Below are 19740 nucleotides of genomic sequence, written 5' to 3'. Positions count from 1 at the left end.
GTCTGGACCTCTCACCACAGCTCCCAGGGAGAGTACCAGCTAGGTCTGGACCTCTCACCACAGCTCCCAGGGAGAGTACCAGCTAGGTCTGGACCTCTCACCACAGCTCCCAGGGAGAGTACCAGCTAGGTCTGGACCTCTCACCACAGCTCCCAGGGAGAGTACCAGCTAGGTCTGGACCTCTCACCACAGCTCCCAGGGAGAGTACCAGCTAGGTCTGGACCTCTCACCACAGCACCCAGGGAGAGTACCAGCTAGGTCTGGACCTCTCACCACAGCTCCCAGGGAGAGTACCTTAAAGCCTGCAGTTGTAATAAATATTAACACTTGTCATAGGTATGTATGTACCTGCAGGCTTTTAAGTGTACGCACACAAATATATATATCTACACACACACACACACACACACACACACACACACACACACACACACACACACACACACACACACACACACACACACACACACACACACACACACACACACACACACACACACACACACACCTGTGGCGGTCGATGCCGTTTAAGATGGAGGATGATTTGTGTCATGCGCACGGCCTTAATTCTATTACAGCGTATTGGATAACTGTCTTTCATATTCCATTCAACCAGCTCAGTGTAACATCGATAGGCTTAGGCTACTACATGATACTCACATGTTCCCTATACCCATCATGAGGTTGCTACAACCTAGCCTGTGAATGAAAGTTTACAACGTCGGTGCACACAGGTCGAGAGGAACATTTGAAGTGACAGACAGTGACACATGCAATACCGCCTTGCACAGTCTTGCCTGCATCTAGCTGATCTAGGGTGTAATCATTAGTCTAACAGTGGCAAATGAGAGTTTCTATTGGACAAATTCAGGAATGTTTGTCTCTGTTTCGTTCCGTGTGCTTCCGTTTTAAGAAATGTTTTTCAACAGAATCCGTGGAATGAATTCACCCCTGATCACTCATGAACATTTGTTTCATAGCAGCCATGTTCTATTCCTTCTCACATCTATGCTCTCTCCTCCTCTCACCTTTTTCCCTTCGCTTGTGGACTTCTTCAATGCACAACACATTAGATGTATGTGACCAGGCGAAGAAACCTTTCCCAAACCATATCATAACCACTAAAGCCTACATCGTTGTCACCATATTTGCTAAAGTAACGTCCTAGTCAACATAGCTAATAGAAATAACAGGTTACTAAACCCGCTACAATCATGCAGTAACGTTAGTGTGCAGTCAGTAAACAGTTTAGCAGTTACACCGGCAGGCCCCGGTGGCAATACATTAGTAAAATCAAAAGCTTACCTTGACTTGGAAGTGTTCTAGTGTTGTGTTGGATAGTCATAGCTAGCTAGCTAACATGGCATCCCTCTGTTTGAGTAGGCTAAACTAGCTAGCTGCATTTGCTAGCTAAGTAAGTGAAACTGAAAGTTTAAAAAAAAGACGATCTTTCTCTTGCTTCTCTTTCATTTTGGAAGAAATTAAGTTAACTGTTCACCTATTGTCTTTATCTTTCTTTGAATCAACTACTCACCACATTTGGTGCACTGCAGTGCTAGCTAGCTGTAGCTTATGCTTTCAGTACTAAATTCATTCTCTGTTCCTTTGATTTTGTGGACAACATGTCAGTTCATGCTGCCAGAGCTCTGATAGATTGGAGGACGTCCCCTGGAAGTTGTCATAATTACTGTATAAGTCTATGGAAGTGGGTGAGAACCATGAGCCTCCTAGGTTTCATATTGAAGTCAATGTACCCAGAGGAGGACGGAAGCTAGCTGTCCTCCGGCTGTGCCATGGTGCTACCCTACAGAGTGTTGTTGAGTTGTTGAGGCTATTCTAGACCCTCACTGCAAAAAAAGTGTGTTTTAATCAATGATTTGGTGACGTGAATATATTTTGTACAGTTTTATCTAAAAAAGATACATTTGTATTTTTCTGAGGAGGATGGTCCTCCCCTTCCTCCTCTGAAGAACACACACACACACACACACACACACACACACACACACACACACACACACACACACACACACACACACACACACACACACACACACACACACACACACACACACACACACTTATTCCAGTTCTCATCTTCCACTCAATTACTCTGCATCACCAACCAGCCAGCTGCTTTCAGCTTACATCTGAGCAATTATTTCTGCCTGTGTTTAAAGCCTCTTTGTGTGTTTTTTTAAGCATATTTTAATGTGTGAGCGTGTGTTTTGGGGGGGGGGGGGCATACATGCATGTCTTTGTGTTACTGTCTGGTAGGATAGTTTCTTTGCTTGCACATGTTCTTGTGGGCACGTGTTTTTTCAGTAGAACACAGCTGTGAAGGCTCTAAACAGGATATAGCAATTACCTCCAAAATATCTAATTTCAGGCGTCATTATTTTTACATCACAATGTGGGTCTGTCAGTGAGTGTCTCCATCATTACCTGTATACAAAAGCCTCATTAGTCCTTAATTTTCAACTCCACTAAAAGCCACCATCTTAACACGTGTTCAGTCTGTACATACCCTGGCTGTTACATACAGCCTCTTTCCATTACCAATTTCATTCAGCTTTATTCCCACCCAGCTCTCTGAAGGGGTGGACCATCTACATTAGTCCTGTCATTTCAGTTTCAATTCAAATATACTGAAAGCCAACTAATTTAACACCTGTTCAGACTGTTCCTACCTTGGCCAAGTCATTTCCGCTTCTTTTCATCTTACTACATATGCAGTCTCTTGGTCATTATCCATTTCATACAGCTACAGCAGAGGCCCGAGTCCATTTTCACACCCTGGATAGGGGTCTCGTTGATCACTTATAGAACTGTTAGATGAAGCTCTTTGAGGGGAGTGCTGTCTGTGTCAGGCGTTGTGGGAGTGGAGATTGGCTGGCTGAACTGTTAGATGAAGCTCTTTGAGGGGAGTGCTGTCTGTGTCAGGCGTTGTGGGAGTGGAGATTGGCTGGCTGAACTGTTAGATGAAGCTCGTTGAGGGGAGTGCTGTCTGTGTCAGGCGTTGTGGGAGTGGAGATTGGCTGGCTGAAATGATCATTCATTTGTAACGGACAGAAATGGCGTTCTGGCTATTGTGGTTGTCCAAGCTCCTGTCCATCCCCTCAGAGTGAGAAGACGAGAGAGTTAGCAGGGCTGGAATGACATAAAATGCTCACCATCACCAGTAACACAAACACACTCCCACTTATTAAGTACTCTTCGATGAGCTCCTTTGTTTGGTGTACAATAGACCCCGGGGTGTGTTCCTGACTTCTGTGAAGAGATTTCAGCATCAACATCCCTCTGATTCACACAGAGTGCTCTCTCCATAAGCCACTTCCGGAACACAAAGATTCATCCAATTATGAATGAATATGTTTCATGTCTATAAATACATTTGTACAGTCTAAAACGGTCAAGATGTCATACAGTACAAAGAAAGATTCCTACGTTCCTCCGGACCACCTGACATGATTAGAGAAAAATGGATCTCGAACTAAAGTTCCCTGGTCAGGACACATGGTCTGGAAAAACTCAGCATAGTTAATTGAATTTACAGATGAATTGTCATAATCTAATACTAGGTATCTAACTACTGTAAATTGTATATTTCCTTATGTTGTCCTGATAAAGCTCCGTTCAGTAGGGAAGCTCAGTTAAATTGTTATAAGTAAGTTCATCCCTGTGTACTGTCAGACTAGAGAAGTCCACTAAGTTGTATTGGTCCCTGTGTACTGTCAGAGAGAAGTCCACTTTGTATTCAACCCTGTCTACTGTCATTCATCCCTGTCTACTGTCAGTCTAGAGAAGTCCACTAAGTTGTATTGGTCTCTGTCTACTGTCAGACTAGAGAAGTCCACAAAGTTGTATTCATCCCTGTGTACTGTCAGACTAGAGAAGTCCACTAAGTTGTATTCAACCCTGTCTACTGTCAGACTAGAGAAGTCCACTAAGTTGTATTGGTCCCTGTCTACTGTCAGTCTAGAGAAGTCCACTAAGTTGTATTGGTCCCTGTCTACTGTCAGTCTAGAGAAGTCCACTAAGTTGTATTCATCCCTGTTCACTGTCAGTCTAGAGAAGTCCACTAAGTTGTATTCAACCCTGTCTACTGTCAGACTAGAGAAGTCCACTAAGTTGTATTGGTCCCTGTCTACTGTCAGACTAGAGAAGTCCACTAAGTTGTATTCAACCCTGTCTACTGTCAGTCTAGAGAAGTCCACTAAGTTGTATTCATCCCTGTCTACTGTCAGACTAGAGAAGTCCACTAAGTTGTATTGGTCCCTGTCTACTGTCAGACTAGAGAAGTCCACTAAGTTGTATTCATCCCTGTCTACTGTCAGACTAGAGAAGTCCACTAAGTTGTATTCATCCCTGTCTACTGTCAGACTAGAGAAGTCCACTAAGTTGTATTCATCCCTGTCTACTGTCAGACTAGAGAAGTCCACTAAGTTGTATTCATCCCTGTCTACTGTCAGTCTAGAGAAGTCCACTAAGTTGTATTCATCCCTGTCTACTGTCAGACTAGAGAAGTCCACTAAGTTGTATTAATCCCTGTCTACTGTCAGTCTAGAGAAGTCCACTAAGTTGTATTCAACCCTGTCTACTGTCAGTCTAGAGAAGTCCACTAAGTTGTATTGGTCCCTGTCTACTGTCAGTCTAGAGAAGTCCACTAAGTTGTATTGGTCCCTGTCTACTGTCAGACTAGAGAAGTCCACTAAGTTGTATTCAACCCTGTGTACTGTCAGTCTAGAGAAGTCCACTAAGTTGTATTGGTCCCTGTCTACTGTCAGACTAGAGAAGTCCACTAAGTTGTATTGGTCCCTGTCTACTGTCAGACTAGAGAAGTCCACTAAGTTGTATTGGTCCCTGTCTACTGTCAGACTAGAGAAGTCCACTAAGTTGTATTGGTCCCTGTCTACTGTCAGACTAGAGAAGTCCACTAAGTTGTATTGGTCCCTGTCTGTCAGACTAGAGAAGTCCACTAAGTTGTATTCAACCCTGTCTACTGTCAGACTAGAGAAGTCCACTAAGTTGTATTGGTCCCTGTCTACTGTCAGACTAGAGAAGTCCACTAAGTTGTATTGGTCCCTGTCTACTGTCAGACTAGAGAAGTCCACTAAGTTGTATTCATCCCTGTCTACTGTCAGACTAGAGAAGTCCACTAAGTTGTATTGGTCCCTGTCTACTGTCAGACTAGAGAAGTCCACTAAGTTGTATTGGTCCCTGTCTACTGTCAGACTAGAGAAGTCCACTAAGTTGTATTCATCCCTGTCTACTGTCAGTCTAGAGAAGTCCACTAAGTTGTATTCATCCCTGTCTACTGTCAGACTAGAGAAGTCCACTAAGTTGTATTCATCCCTGTCTACTGTCAGTCTAGAGAAGTCCACTAAGTTGTATTCATCCCTGTCTACTGTCAGACTAGAGAAGTCCACTAAGTTGTATTCATCCCTGTCTACTGTCAGTCTAGAGAAGTCCACTAAGTTGTATTCAACCCTGTGTACTGTCAGTCTAGAGAAGTCCACTAAGTTGTATTGGTCCCTGTCTACTGTCAGTCTAGAGAAGTCCACTAAGTTGTATTGGTCCCTGTCTACTGTCAGTCTAGAGAAGTCCACTAAGTTGTATTCAACCCTGTGTACTGTCAGTCTAGAGAAGTCCACTAAGTTGTATTGGTCCCTGTCTACTGTCAGACTAGAGAAGTCCACTAAGTTGTATTGGTCCCTGTCTACTGTCAGACTAGAGAAGTCCACTAAGTTGTATTGGTCCCTGTCTACTGTCAGACTAGAGAAGTCCACTAAGTTGTATTGGTCCCTGTCTACTGTCAGACTAGAGAAGTCCACTAAGTTGTATTGGTCCCTGTCTGTCAGACTAGAGAAGTCCACTAAGTTGTATTCAACCCTGTCTACTGTCAGACTAGAGAAGTCCACTAAGTTGTATTGGTCCCTGTCTACTGTCAGACTAGAGAAGTGTACTTTTAAAAAATGTTTGTATTTCCTTATGTGATTCCTCAGAGTGGTGAAGTTGTTGGTCTCTAGCCTGGACATCCAGGGTTTGGGTTAGATACACTGCTACTGTACTAAGCTGTACATTCTTGTGTATTTCCAGAGTGGGGAAGCTGGTGGATTCTAGCCTGGACATCCAGGCCATCCAGCTTCCCCCGCTGCAGTACCAACACGAGAGACGCTCCCACGACTGGACCATGGACGACACCAGCAGCTACAGCGGCATGACGGACGTCACCGACTTCACTGACAGCGGCACGCTCATCTCCGAGGACTGCTCTAACATCAAGCTCAACACCGGGGTGAGAGAAGAGTTTTTATGTGTGGGTTCAGACAGGAAGTGAGCTAAATGTCAATATAGAAGGTTGCCTGTACAAATCTTCTCTTTCTGTCATTAATATGGTTTATTAGTAGGAAGGTTTAGGAGCTTACAAAATATAGGAACATACTGTATTAAATCAGGGGTGATATGGAAATAATCTCTTCTCTCTCTCTCTCCTGTCTGTCTTCCCACCCTCCTCTCCAGGCCAGACTGTACATGCAGCAGTTCTATGCCATGTTCCTGAAGCGGGCGCTCTATAGCTGGAGGAACTGGAAGGTGATTGTGGCCCAGTTCCTGGTGCCCCTGGTGTTCACCGTGCTGGCCTTGGTGGTGGCAAAGACCCTCCCCGGGCGCCACGACTCACCGCAGCTGAGGCTGGCACTGGGCCGCTACGGCCCCACCACCGTGCCCGTGGCCCTGGAGCCCGGCAGGGGACCGCTGGCAATCACCCTGGCACAGGTGTATTCTTCACAATTGGCCGCCCAGCAAGCCCAGGACGTCAATATTAGGGGTAAGCGTGACAGCATGTTGGAAGAGATCACAGGATCACAGTACCACATAATAACTAGTTATTTGAGATGAAAGGTGATTTGAAGATCAGTGATTCTGTGCAGTTGTCTGCAATGTAGTGAATCTCAAACACGCATGGTGGAAGCTGCTTTAGACCATAGAGATGCAGACATGGAAAAAGCTTGTCTTTACTGATCCACCTTATCCCCTGCTTCTTCTCCTCAGACTTCACGGAGTACGTGCTCACCAAGACCGAGGAGGAGGGCGGGGCATTCAACGAGCGCTGCGTGGTGGGTGCATCATTCAGAGGCGGCACGGGGAAGTTTGCCGAGGTCACGGCCTACTTCAATAACCAGGGCTACCACACGGCCGCTACAGCCCTGATGATGGTGGACAACACCCTGTTCAAAATGCTGGCCGGGCCCAACGCATCGATTATGACTGGAAACATGCCCATGCCCCGCAACGTCTCCGAGAGCGCCCAGAGTCAGCTGACGGAGTGAGTGGGGAGTATGGCAGGGATGGAGGGGAAGGAGGGAGGGAGGGATGGTGGTATGGAAGTGGAGAGGGTGTTATGAAAAGAGGAGAAGGGATAGGAAAGGAAGGGAGAATGGATGAGAGAAAGGAGAAGAGGGTATGGAAGGAACACAGGTGTTATCTTGAACACATTTGAGAAGCGGAGTGAATGTTTAAGTTGAGCCACTCTGACTCAGTTCATAACTTCCTTATTGTTGTTAGATAGAAGTTGACTTTTCCATCAACCACCTTGTTTTGGGTCCTTATTCTGGCCTATCCTTTAAACACCTGCGGTCAACACATCTGTTACAGCCACTAAACCCCAATTAAACCAGGGTACTTCCCAAATGGCAACCTATTCCTTACAGAGTGCACTACTTTTCACCAGGGCCCATAGGGCTCTGGTCAAAAGTAGTACACTATGTAGGGAATAGGGTGCCATTTGGGATGGATGCACATCCAGTCAATGACCTCCCGGCCCTGCTGGATGGCTGGCTGGATCGATGGGGAAGCAACAGAGGCTGATAACAAGTTAGTCTGAGGGGGAGATATTGACCAACACCATTCATCAGGAGGTGTTTTTTAGAGGTGAGAGGATGGAGAGGGAGTGGTTCGGTCAGGCAAGGTATATTGATGGGAGGAAGGATAGATTGAAAGAAGGATGAGAGGATAGAGGTCTGGTGAAGATGTTCTTCTGGCTATCAGGATATTTATTGTTTCATAATACTCCATCTCTTTCTCTCCCTCCTTTTCCCCTCTGCCTGCCGACCTCACCACTCAATACATAATCTGCCTCCCTTACTTTTCTTTCTTTTTTTCTGTGACTCCTCCCAGCTCCATGCCCTTCTTTATTTTCCTCCTGACTCTTTATTTATTTATTTACCCTCCTCTCTTCAGTCTCTCTATTCCGTCTCGCTCGCTCTCGTCTCTCTTCCGTCTCGCTCGCTCTCGTCTCTCTTCTTCCGTCTCGCTCTCTCTCGTCTCTCTTCCGTCTCGCTCTCTCTCGTCTCTCTTCCGTCTCGCTCTCTCTCGTCTCTCTTCCGTCTCGCTCTCTCTCGTCTCTCTTCCGTCTCGCTCTCTCTCGTCTCTCTCGTCTCTCTTCCGTCTCGCTCTCTTCCGTCTCGCTCTCTCTCGTCTCTCTTCCGTCTCGCTCTCTCTCGTCTCTCTTCCGTCTCTCTCTCGTCTCTTCCGTCTCTCTCTCTCGTCTCTCTTCCGTCTCTCTCTCTCGTCTCTCTTCCGTCTCGCTCTCTCTCGTCTCTCCGTCTCGCTCTCTCTCGTCTCTCTTCCGTCTCGCTCTCTTCCGTCTCGCTCTCTCTCGTCTCTCTTCCGTCTCGCTCTCTCTCGTCTCTCTTCCGTCTCGCTCTCTCTCGTCTCTCTTCCGTCTCGCTCTCTCCGTCTCTCTTCCGTCTCGCTCTCTCTCGTCTCTCTTCCGTCTCGTCTCTCTCGTCTCTCTTCCGTCTCTCTCTCTCTCTCCGTCTCGCTCTCTCCGTCTCGCTCTCTCTCGTCTCTCTTCCGTCTCGCTCTCTCTCGTCTCTCTCTCGCTCTCGTCTCTCTCCGTCTCGCTCTCTCTCTCTTCCGTCTCGCTCTCTCGTCGTCTCTTCCGTCTCGCTCTCTCTCGTCTCTTCCGCTCTCTCTCTCGTCTCTCTTCCGTCTCGCTCTCTCTCGTCTCTCTTCCGTCTCGCTCTCTCTCGTCTCTCTTCCGTCTCGCTCTCTCTCGTCTCGTCTCGCTCTCTCGTCTCTCTTCCGTCTCGCTCTCTCTCGTCTCTCTTCCGTCTCGCTCTCTCTCTTCCGTCTCTCTCTCTCGTCTCTCTTCCGTCTCGCTCTCTCTCGTCTCTCTCTCGCTCTCTCTCGTCTCTCGCTCTCTCTCGTCTCTCTTCCGTCTCGCTCTCTCTCGTCTCTCTTCCGTCTCGCTCTCTCTCGTCTCTTCCGTCTCGTCTCTCTTCTCTCGTCTCTCTTCCGTCTCGCTCTCTCTCGTCTCTCTTCCGTCTCGCTCTCTCTCGTCTCTCCGTCTCTCTCTCGTCTCTCTTCCGTCTCTCTCTCGTCTCTCTTCCGTCTCGCTCTCTCTCGTCTCTCTTCCGCTCTCGTCTCGCTCTCTCTCGTCTCTCTTCCGTCTCTCTCTCGTCTCTCTCTCTCTCGTCTCTCTTCCGTCTCTCTCTCTCGTCTCTCTTCCGTCTCGCTCTCTCTCGTCTCTCTTCCGTCTCGCTCTCTCTCGTCTCTCTTCCGTCTCGCTCTCTCTCTCTCTCTTCCGTCTCGCTCTCTCTCGTCTCTCTTCCGTCTCGCTCTCTCTCGTCTCTCTCTTCCGTCTCGCTCTCTCTCGTCTCTCTTCCGTCTCGCTCTCTCTCGTCTCTCTTCCGTCTCGCTCTCTCTCGTCTCTCTTCCGTCTCGCTCTCTCTCGTCTCTCTTCCGTCTCGCTCTCTCTCGTCTCTCTCTCGCTCTCTCTCTCTCTTCCGTCTCGCTCTCTCTCGTCTCTCTTCCGTCTCGCTCTCTCTCGTCTCTCTTCCGTCTCGCTCTCTCTCGTCTCTCTTCCGTCTCGCTCTCTCTCGTCTCTCTTCCGTCTCGCTCTCTCTCGTCTCTCTTCCGTCTCGCTCTCTCTCGTCTCTCTTCCGTCTCGCTCTCTCTCGTCTCTCTTCCGTCTCGCTCTCTCTCGTCTCTCTTCCGTCTCGCTCTCTCTCGTCTCTTCCGTCTCGCTCTCTCTCGTCTCTCTTCCGTCTCGCTCTCTCTCGTCTCTCTTCCGTCTCGCTCTCTCTCGTCTCTCTTCCGTCTCGCTCTCTCTCGTCTCTCTCCGTCTCGCTCTCTCGTCTCTTCCGTCTCTCTCTCTCTTCCGTCTCGCTCGTCTCTTCCGTCTCTCTCTTCTCTCTCCGTCTCTCTCTCTCTCTCTCCGTCTTCCGTCTCTCTCTCTCTCTCTCTCTTCCGTCTCGCTCTCTCTCTCTCTTCCGTCTCGCTCTCTCTCGTCTCTCTTCCGTCTCGCTCTCTCTCGTCTCTCTTCCGTCTCGCTCTCTCTCGTCTCTCTTCCGTCTCTCTCTCTCTTCCGTCTCGCTCTCTCTCGTCTCTCTTCCGTCTCGCTCTCTCGTCTCTCTTCCGTCTCGCTCTCTCTCTCTTCCGTCTCTCTCTCGTCTCTCCGTCTCCGTCTCTCTCTTCCGTCGTCTCTCTTCCGTCTCTTCCGTCTCTCTCTCTCGTCTCTCTTCCGTCTCGCTCTCTCTCTCTCTTCGTCTCGCTCTCTCTCGTCTCGTCTCGCTCTCTCGTCTCTCTCGTCTCGCTCTCTCTCGTCTCTCTTCCGTCTCGCTCTCTCTCGTCTCTCTCCGTCTCGTCTCTCTCGTCTCTCTTCCGTCTCTCTCTCGTCTCGTCTCGCTCTCTCTCGTCTCTCTCCGCTCTCTCTCTCTCTCGTCTCTCTCCGTCTCGCTCTCTCTCGTCTCTCTTCCGTCTCGCGCTCTCTCTCGTCTCTCTTCCGTCTCGCGCTCTCTCTCGTCTCTCTTCCGTCTCGCGCTCTCTCTCGTCTCTCTTCCGTCTCGCGCTCTCTCTCGTCTCTCTTCCGTCTCGCGCTCTCTCTCGTCTCTCTTCCGTCTCGCTCTCTCTCGTCTCTCTCCGTCTCGCTCTCTCTTCCGTCTCTCTCTCTCTTCTCGTCTCGTCTCTCTTCCGTCTCGCGCTCTCTCTCTCTCTTTCCGTCTCGTCTCTCTCTCTCTTCCGTCTCGCTCTCTCTCGTCTCTCTTCCGTCTCGCTCTCTCTCGTCTCCCGTCTCTCTCTCGTCTCTCTCTCTCTCTCTCTCGTCTCTCTTCCGTCTCGCTCTCTCTCGTCTCGTCTCTCTTCCGTCTCGCGCTCTTCCGTCTCTCTCCGTCTCTCTCTCGTCTCTCTTCCGTCTCGCTCTCTCTCGTCTCTCTTCCGTCTCGCTCTCTCTCGTCTCTTCCGTCTCGCTCTCTCTCGTCTCGTCTCGCTCTCTCTCGTCTCTCTTCCGTCTCGCTCTCTCTCGTCTCTCTTCCGTCTCTCTCTCTCTCTCTTCCGTCTCGCTCTCTCTCGTCTCTCTCCGTCTCGCTCTCGTCTCTCTTCCGTCTCGCGCTCTCTCTTCCGTCTCGCTCTCTCTTCCGTCTCGCGTCTCGCTCTCTCTCTCTCTGTCTCTCTTCTCTCGCTCTCTCTCTCTCTCTTCCGTCTCGCTCTCTCTCTCTCTCCGTCTCTCTCTCTCTCTCTCTTTCCGTCTCGCTCTCTCTTCCGTCTCGCTCTCTCTCTCTCTCTCGCTCGCTCACACTCTCTCTCTTCCGTCTCGCTCGCTCTCTCTCTTCCGTCTCGCTCACTCTCTCTCTCTTCCGTCTCGCTCACTCTCTCTCTCTTCCGTCTCGCTCACTCTCTCTCTCTTCCGTCTCGCTATCTCAATTCAATTAAAATGGCTTTTTTGCATGGAAAGTTTAAAGGGACTGTTTAAATAATAAATAGTAACCCCCCTCCCTCCCTCTCACTACTTTCCTCCTCGACACAGAGGTCAGACGGGCTTTGCCATCGCCATCAACCTGATGTATGGCATGGCATCCCTGTCCAGTACCTTCGCCCTGCTCCTGGTCACAGAGCGTTCACTCAAGTCCAAGCACGTACAGCAGGTCAGCGGCGTCTACCTCTCCAACTTCTGGTTCTCTGCACTGCTCTGGGACCTGGTCAACTTCTTCCTGCCCTGCATGCTCATGCTGGTCAGTATACCATCTGGATTTACTTAAAGTCCCAATGCAGCTGTTTTTTATTTTAATATCAAATCATTTCTGGGTAACAATTAAGTACCTTACTGTGATTGTTTACAATGAAAATGGTCAAAAAGAAACTAAATAAGTTTCTTAGCAAGAGCAATTTCTGAAGCAATAATTTTTCTAGGACTGTCTGTTAATGGTGTGAGTGGGGAGGGTAGAACTGAAAACTAGCTGCTATCGAAACAGTGTTTCACTCCCTCCCAACAGGTGGTGTTCCGGGCGTTTGGGGTCAAGGCCTTCGTAGCAGACAACCACCTGGTTGACGTGTTATTACTCCTGCTGCTATATGGCTGGGCCGTCATCCCCCTCATGTACCTGCTCAGCTTCCTGTTCTCCACCGCTGCCACCGCCTACACCCGCCTCACCATCTTCAACATCATCAGCGGCACCGCCACCTTCCTCACCGTCACCATCATGACCATCCCAGGTGAGAGCCAGGGCCAGGATACTAGCATTTCGCACCATCGTGCCGACCCAAACCAAACTGTGCCGGCTCTGATATTTTCAGGATGGTCCAGCAACTGTGGGGATGCATAGCCAGTATAGCTTGGCCCAGTTTGGTTCTGAGGTGTGAAAAGCCCTTAGGTGTACTGGAACACTGGACCTGTTGGCAGCTCAGATTACACTTCTAACTACATGGGGAATCATTAAGATTTGGCGATTTAGAGCCTGTTTCTCTGCTAGGAAAAAGAACGACCCCCTACTGCACACTGGTGCACTTATTTGCTTCAGAACTGGGGATTAGGCTGGCAAAATATGCTGTGGAAATACATTTGATGAATTTCCCTTGATTCTCTCATCTCATTTCCTCTCCTCCTTTCTCTCCTCTCCTCCTCCTGTTTCCCCTTCTCTCCTCCTCCTCCTGTTTCCCCTTCTCTCCTCTCCTCCTTTCCATCCTCTCCTCCTCCTGTTTCCCCTTCTCTCCTCCTCCTCCTGTTTCCCCTTCTCTCCTTCCCCTCCTCTCCTCCTCCTGTTTCCCCTTCTCTCCTCCTCCTCCTGTTTCCTCTCCTCTCCTTCCCCTCTCCTCTCCTTCCCCTCCTCTCCTTCTCCTGTTTCCCCTTCTCTCCTTCCCATCCTCTCCTCCTCCTGTTTCCCCTTCTCTCCTCTCCTTCTCCTGTTTCCCCTTCTCTCCTTCCCATCCTCTCCTCCTCCTGTTTCCCCTTCTCTCCTTCCCCTCCTCTCCTTCTCCTGTTTCCCCTTCTCTCCTTCCCATCCTCTCCTCCTCCTGTTTCCCCTTCTCTCCTCTCCTTCCCATCATCTCCTCCTCCTGTTTCCCCTTCTCTCCTCCTCCTCCTGTTTCCTCTCCTCTCCTTCCCCTCCTCTCCTCCTCCTGTTTCCTCTCCTCTCCTTCCCCTCCTCTCCTCCTCCTGTTTCCTCTCCTCTCCTTCCCCTCCTCTCCTCCTCCTGTTTCCCCTTCTCTCCTCTCCTTCCCATCCTCTCCTCCTCCTGTTTCCCCTTCTCTCCTCCTCCTCCTGTTTCCTCTCCTCTCCTTCCCCTCCTCTCCTCCTCCTGTTTCCCCTTCTCTCCTCCTCCTCCTGTTTCCTCTCCTCTCCTTCCCCTCCTCTCCTTCTCCTGTTTCCCCTTCTCTCCTCTCCTTCCCACCCTCACCTCCTCCTGTTTCCCCTTCTCTCCTCTCCTTCCCACCCTCACCTCCTCCTGTTTCCTCTCCTCTCCTGTTTCCCCTCTCCCTCTCCTTCCCATCCTCACCTCCTCCTGTTTCCCCTTCTCTCCTCTCCTTCCCATCCTCACCTCCTCCTGTTTCCCCTTCTCTCCTCTCCTTCCCATCCTCACCTCCTCCTGTTTCCCCTTCTCTCCTCTCCTTCCCATCCTCACCTCCTCCTGTTTCCCCTTCTCTCCTCTCCTTCCCATCCTCACCTCCTCCTGTTTCCCCTTCTCTCCTCTCCTTCCCATCCTCACCTCCTCCTGTTTCCCCTTCTCTCCTTCCCATCCTCACCTCCTCCTGTTTCCCCTTCTCTCCTTCCCATCCTCACCTCCTCCTGTTTCCCCTTCTCTCCTCTCCTTCCCATCCTCACCTCCTCCTGTTTCCCCTTCTCTCCTCTCCTTCCCATCCTCACCTCCTCCTGTTTCCCCTTCTCTCCTCCTCCTCCTGTTTCTCCTCACCTCCTCCTGTTTCCCCTTCTCTCCTCTCCTTCCCATCCTCACCTCCTCCTGTTTCCCCTTCTCTCCTCTCCTTCCCATCCTCACCTCCTCCTGTTTCCCCTTCTCTCCTTCCCATCCTCACCTCCTCCTGTTTCCCCTCCTCACCTCCTCCTGTTTCTCCTCACCTCCTCCTCCCCTTCTCTCCTCTCCTTCCCATCCTCCTCCTGTTTCCCCTTCTCTCCTCTCCTTCCCATCCTCACCTCCTCCTGTTTCCCCTTCTCTCCTCTCCTTCCCATCCTCTCCTCCTCCTGTTTCCCCTTCTCTCCTCCTCCTCCTGTTTCTCCTCCTCTCCCCCTCCCAGAGCTATATCTACAGGACCTGTCTCGTAACCTGGACAAGGTGTTCCTGCTCTTCCCTAACTACTGCCTGGGCATGTCCTTCAGCCAGTTCTACCAGAACTACCAGTTCATCACCTTCTGCACCCCCAACCCCGTGACCATGGCCTTCTGCCGTGCCTTCAGTGAGTAGTGTACGGTGTTCTCCTACAGCAGGGAAACAGCAGCCGGAGCTGTAGCACAGTGTCCATAGTTCAGTAGGAATACCTATTGTATTCGTAGCTTCTTTGGGAGGGGGGTGGGGACCAAAAATGTAGAGGATTATTTTATGGGACAATATACAAATGTTATTGAGAAAGATAATTTGAAAAAGATGATGTTTAGGTTGGGGTCGCCAGAATAAAAAAATAAGAAAATGGGTATCCTGAAATGCTGGGGAACAATAAAGGGGTCTCTGCTGAAAAAGTTTCAATACCACTGTGTTACATGATATGTAATGGTAGTAATATTGTGATCACAATAATGTTGATGAGAATGATTCTGACTATGGTAAAGAGGATGATGAAGAGCCTGTCATGCTATTTTCTAGTTAACCTTTCGTAGCACTGATTGGTCTTGTTGCTCCTCCCTCTTCCAGACATCACGTACCAGGAGAACTACTTCTCCATGTCGGAGCCGGGGGTGGGGCGTTTCCTGGTGGCCCTGTCCCTGCAGGGTGTAGTCTTCATCACCCTCCTCTTCATCATCGAGATGCAGTGTGTCAAAACCCTCCGCCGCTTCCTCACCCACCTCGCCAGCAGACGTAAACAGGTTAGAAGGGGAGGGGCCAGAGAGTTGACTATAGGGTGCTGCCTCATGCCCCGGGTGAGCGGAGTTTTCAGAAAATGTGCCCACCTGAAGCCCTGAGTGAGATTAAACTCATGCCCCATTTGTTTATATAGGGCTGTTGTCAAGAGCAAATTATACTCCTCTTTTAAGAATTTCAGATTTCTGAAAAACTGGTAAAATGTTGGTGTGGTTGGGTACATGTCAAAATTCAACATTACTGTGCCCCGCTGTCATTTCTTACAGCTGTATTATGCCAATAGTATAAAAAGATCTCATCGATAATGACAGTCGGTATGTCTCCTAGTTGCCTCTGATGGGGGATGCGGCCCTACTGCCGGAGGACAGGGACGTAGCGGAGGAGAGGAAGAGGGTTCTGGAGTGTCAGCCCATAGTAGAATCTATGGTGGGGAGCCCACTCATTCTGCAGGACCTCAGCAAGGTACAGCAATCTGTCTGTTAGTCTGGTCTCCCTCCCAGAGGCATCCAATAGTGGTGAGGGCCTGCCTGCCTGCCTGCCTGCCTGCCTGCCTGCCTGCCTGCCTGCCTGCCTGCCTGCCTGCCTGCCTGCCTGCCTGCCTGCCTGCCTGCCTGCCTGCCTGCCTGCCTGCCTGCCTCCCTCCCTCCCTCCCTCCCTCCCTCTAGGCACACAGCAGTGATCTCCCTCCCTCCCTCTAGGCACACAGCAGTGATCTCCCTCCCTCCCTCCCTCTAGGCACACAGCAGTGATCTCCCTCCCTCCCTCCCTCTAGGCACACAGCAGTGATCTCCCTCCCTCCCTCCCTCTAGGCACACAGCAGTGATCTCCCTCCCTCCCTCTAGGCACACAGCAGTGATCTCCCTCCCTCTAGGCACACAGCAGTGATCTCCCTCCCTCCCTCTAGGCACACAGCAGTGATCTCCCTCCCTCCCTCCCTCTAGGCACACAGCAGTGATCTCCCTCCCTCCCTCCCTCTAGGCACACAGCAGTGATCTCCCTCCCTCCCTCCCTCTAGGCACACAGCAGTGATCTCCCTCCCTCCCTCCCTCCCTCTAGGCACACAGCAGTGATCTCCCTCCCTCCCTCTAGGCACACAGCAGTGATCTCCCTCCCTCCCTCTAGGCACACAGCAGTGATCTCCCTCCCTCCCTCCCTCTAGGCACACAGCAGTGATCTCCCTCCCTCTAGGCACACAGCAGTGATCTCCCTCCCCCTCCCTCCAGTTCTACAGCAGTGATCTCCCTCCCTCCCCCTCCCTCCCTCCTAGGCACACAGCAGTGATCTCCCTCCCTCCCTCCCCTCTAGGCACACAGCAGTGATCTCCCTCCCTCCAGTTCTACAGCAGTGATCTCCCTCCCTCCAGTTCCAGCAGTCTCCTCCCTCCCTCCAGTTCTACAGCAGTGATCTCCCTCCCTCCCTCCCTCCAGTTCTACAGCAGTGATCTCCTTCCCTCCCTCCCTCCAGTTCTACAGCAGTGATTTCCTTCCCTCCCTCCCTCCAGTTCTACAGCAGTAATCTCCATCCCTCCCTCCCTCAAGTTCTACAGCAGTGCCCTCCCTCCCTCCCTCAAGTTCTACAGCAGTGCCCTCCCTCCCTCCCTCCCTCCAGTTCTACAGCAGTGATCTCCCTCCCTCCCTCCAGTTCTACAGCAGTGATCTCCCTCCCTCCCTCCAGGTATACAGCAGTGGAGAAACAGTACTGGCGGTAGACAGACTCTCTCTAGCAGTGGGGAAAGGAGAGTGTTTTGGCCTGCTGGGTTTCAATGGAGCAGGGAAGACCACCACCTTCAAGATGCTCACCGGGGACGAGACTGTCACCTCTGGCGATGCCTACATTGACGGCTACAGCATTCTGAGGGATGTCAAGAAGGTTGGAGAGAGAGAGGAAAACATTTCATTGTTTTTCAAATAAACCTTTTTTTTAAATGTCACATACACAGGATAGGTGCAGTGAAATGTGTTGTTTGACAGGGTCATCCATAGTAGTACGGCATCCCTGGAGCAAATTAAGGTTAACTACCTTGCTCGAGGGCACATCGGCAGATTTTTCACCTTGTCGGCTCGGGTATACTCAAACCTCTAAGCTACCTGCTGCCCTTACTTAAAAGTTAATTAGGGCACACCGTAACAAAGCATTTTGCAACAGAAAACAAAAACGAGCATTTCTTATTGAATGCGTACAGATAGGACCTTCTTAATTAGGGATTGTTTTCTTACACTTTGTGCCTCCTGAACACCAACCAGTTCTAATATACTGTGAAACAAAATCACCTTGCATGACACCACCCTCTCTCCCGTGTGTCGTAGGTACAGCAGCGGATTGGCTATTGCCCGCAGTTCGACGCTGTCCTGGATCACATGACAGGAAGAGAAACGCTGAGCATGTATGCTAGGCTCCGGGGGATACCCGAGAAATACGTGTCAGGCTGCGTGGAGAACGTGCTACGGTCCTTACTACTGGAGCCCCATGCTGACAAACTGTGCCGCAGCTACAGGTAAGCAGTGAGGGGGAGGGGCTGTGTGTTTGTGTTGGTTTGGGGGTGGGGGACAGTGTGTTTGGGGGTGGGGGACAGTGTGTGTGTGTGTGTGTGTGGGGTGGGGGACAGTGGTGGGGTTGGGGTGGGGGACAGTGGGTTGGGGTGTTGGGGTGGGGTGACAGTGGGTGGGGGTGTTGGGGTGGGGTGGGGGACAGTGGGTGGGGTTTTGGGGTGGGGGACTGTGTGTGTGTAGTGTGTTGGTGTGTGGTGTGTGTGTGTGTGTGTGTGTGTGTGTGTGTGTGTGTGTGTGTGTGTGTGTGTGTGTGTGTGTGTGTTGGGGTGGGGGACAGTGGGGGGTGTGTTGGGGTGGGGGACAGTGGGGGGGGTGTTGGGGTGGGGGACAGTGGGTGGGGGTGTTGGGGTGGGGGACAGTGTACAGTGTGTTGGTTTGGGGGTGGGGGACAGTGTGTGTGTGTGTGTGTGGTGTGTGTGTGTGTGTGTGTGTGTGTGTGTGTGTGTGTGTGTGTGGAGTGGGGTGGGGGACAGTGTGTGGGTGTGTTGGTTTGGGAGTGGGGGACGTGTGTGTTGGTTTGGGAGTGGGGGACGGTGTGTTGGTTTGGGAGTGGGGGACGGTGTGTGTTAGTTTGGGGGACAGTGTGTTGGGGTTTGGGGAGTGGTGTGGGGACAGGTGTGGGTGTGTTGGTTTGGGAGTGGGGGACAGTGGTGTGTGTGTGTTGGTTTGGGGGAGTGGGGGACAGTGGAGTGGGTGTGTGTGGTTGGTTTGGGAGTGGGGGGGTGTGTGTGTGTGGTTGGGGAGTGGGGGACAGTGTGTGGGTGTGTTGGTTGGGGAGTGGGGGACAGTGTGTTGGTGTGTTGGTTGGGGAGTGGGGTACAGTGTGTGGGTGTGTTGGTTGGGGAGTGGGGGACAGTGTGTGTGTGGAACTGGATGAATCATTGTGTTCTTTCCCTTTGTACTTTTGTGGGGGTGGGGTCTAACACATACAAAATCGATAATCTGGTGTGTTTGTAGGGCACTTGCAGGTCACAGAGCTCTTGCTATTTTTGTTGTGCTCCTTCTCTCTAGAGACATACCTTGTCCTATAGTGTACACTACTCCTTCTCTCTAGAGACATATCTTGTCCTATAGTGTACACTACTCCTTCTCTCTAGAGACATATCTTGTCCTATAGTGTACACTACTCCTTCTCTCTCTAGAGACATATCTTGTCCTATAGTGTACACTACTCCTTCTCTCTCTAGAGACATATCTTGTCCTATAGTGTACACTACTCCTTCTCTCTCTAGAGACATATCTTGTCCTATAGTGTACACTACTCCTTCTCTCTCTAGAGACATATCTTGTCCTATAGTGTACACTACTCCTTCTCTCTCTAGAGACATATCTTGTCCTATAGTGTACACTACTCCTTCTCTCTCTAGAGACATGCAGTGGGGCAAAAAATATGTAGTCAGCTGCAAATTGTGCAAGTTCTCCCACTTAAAAATATGAGAGGCCTGTAATTTTCAGACAAAATGAGAAGAAAAAAATCCAGAAAATCACATTGTAGGATTTTTTATGAATTTATTTGCAAATGATGGTGGAAAATAAGTATTTAGTCACCTACAAACAAGCAAGATTTCTGGCTCTCACAGACCGACCTGTAACTAAAAAAGGCTCCTCTGTCCTTCACTCGTTACCTGTATTAATGGCACATGTTTGAACTTGTTATCAGTATAAAAGACACCTGTCCACAACCTCAAATAGTCACACTCCAAACTCCACTATGGCCAAGACCAAAGAGCTGTCAAAGGACACCAGAAACAAAATTGTAGACCTGCACCAGGCTGGGAAGACTGAATCTGCAATAGGTTTGAAGAAATCAACTGTGCGAGTAATTATTAGGAAATGGAAGACATACAAGACCACTGATAATCTCCCTCGATCTGGGGCTCCAT

General features: G+C 50.3%; 1 protein-coding gene across 1 annotated transcript in view; it reads left to right on the top strand.

The window, feature by feature from the left end:
* Positions 1–19740, top strand: part of abca3b (ATP-binding cassette, sub-family A (ABC1), member 3b) — a 76620-nt gene that overhangs the window by 49929 nt on the left and 6951 nt on the right. The window contains exons 18-27 of the mRNA XM_046307605.1: positions 6100–6298; positions 6523–6829; positions 7054–7327; positions 11810–12014; positions 12276–12495; positions 14530–14688; positions 15141–15313; positions 15636–15770; positions 16983–17177; positions 17615–17802. Coding sequence (XP_046163561.1) covers positions 6100–6298; positions 6523–6829; positions 7054–7327; positions 11810–12014; positions 12276–12495; positions 14530–14688; positions 15141–15313; positions 15636–15770; positions 16983–17177; positions 17615–17802 — 2055 coding nt within the window. The remainder of the gene's footprint in view (positions 1–6099; positions 6299–6522; positions 6830–7053; positions 7328–11809; positions 12015–12275; positions 12496–14529; positions 14689–15140; positions 15314–15635; positions 15771–16982; positions 17178–17614; positions 17803–19740) is intronic.

This window comes from Oncorhynchus gorbuscha, linkage group LG16 (assembly GCF_021184085.1).
Source record: "Oncorhynchus gorbuscha isolate QuinsamMale2020 ecotype Even-year linkage group LG16, OgorEven_v1.0, whole genome shotgun sequence".
NCBI lineage: Eukaryota > Metazoa > Chordata > Actinopteri > Salmoniformes > Salmonidae > Oncorhynchus > Oncorhynchus gorbuscha.
The sequence above is the reverse complement of the archived record's forward strand: the minus strand, read 5'-3'. Positions and strand labels throughout refer to the sequence as shown.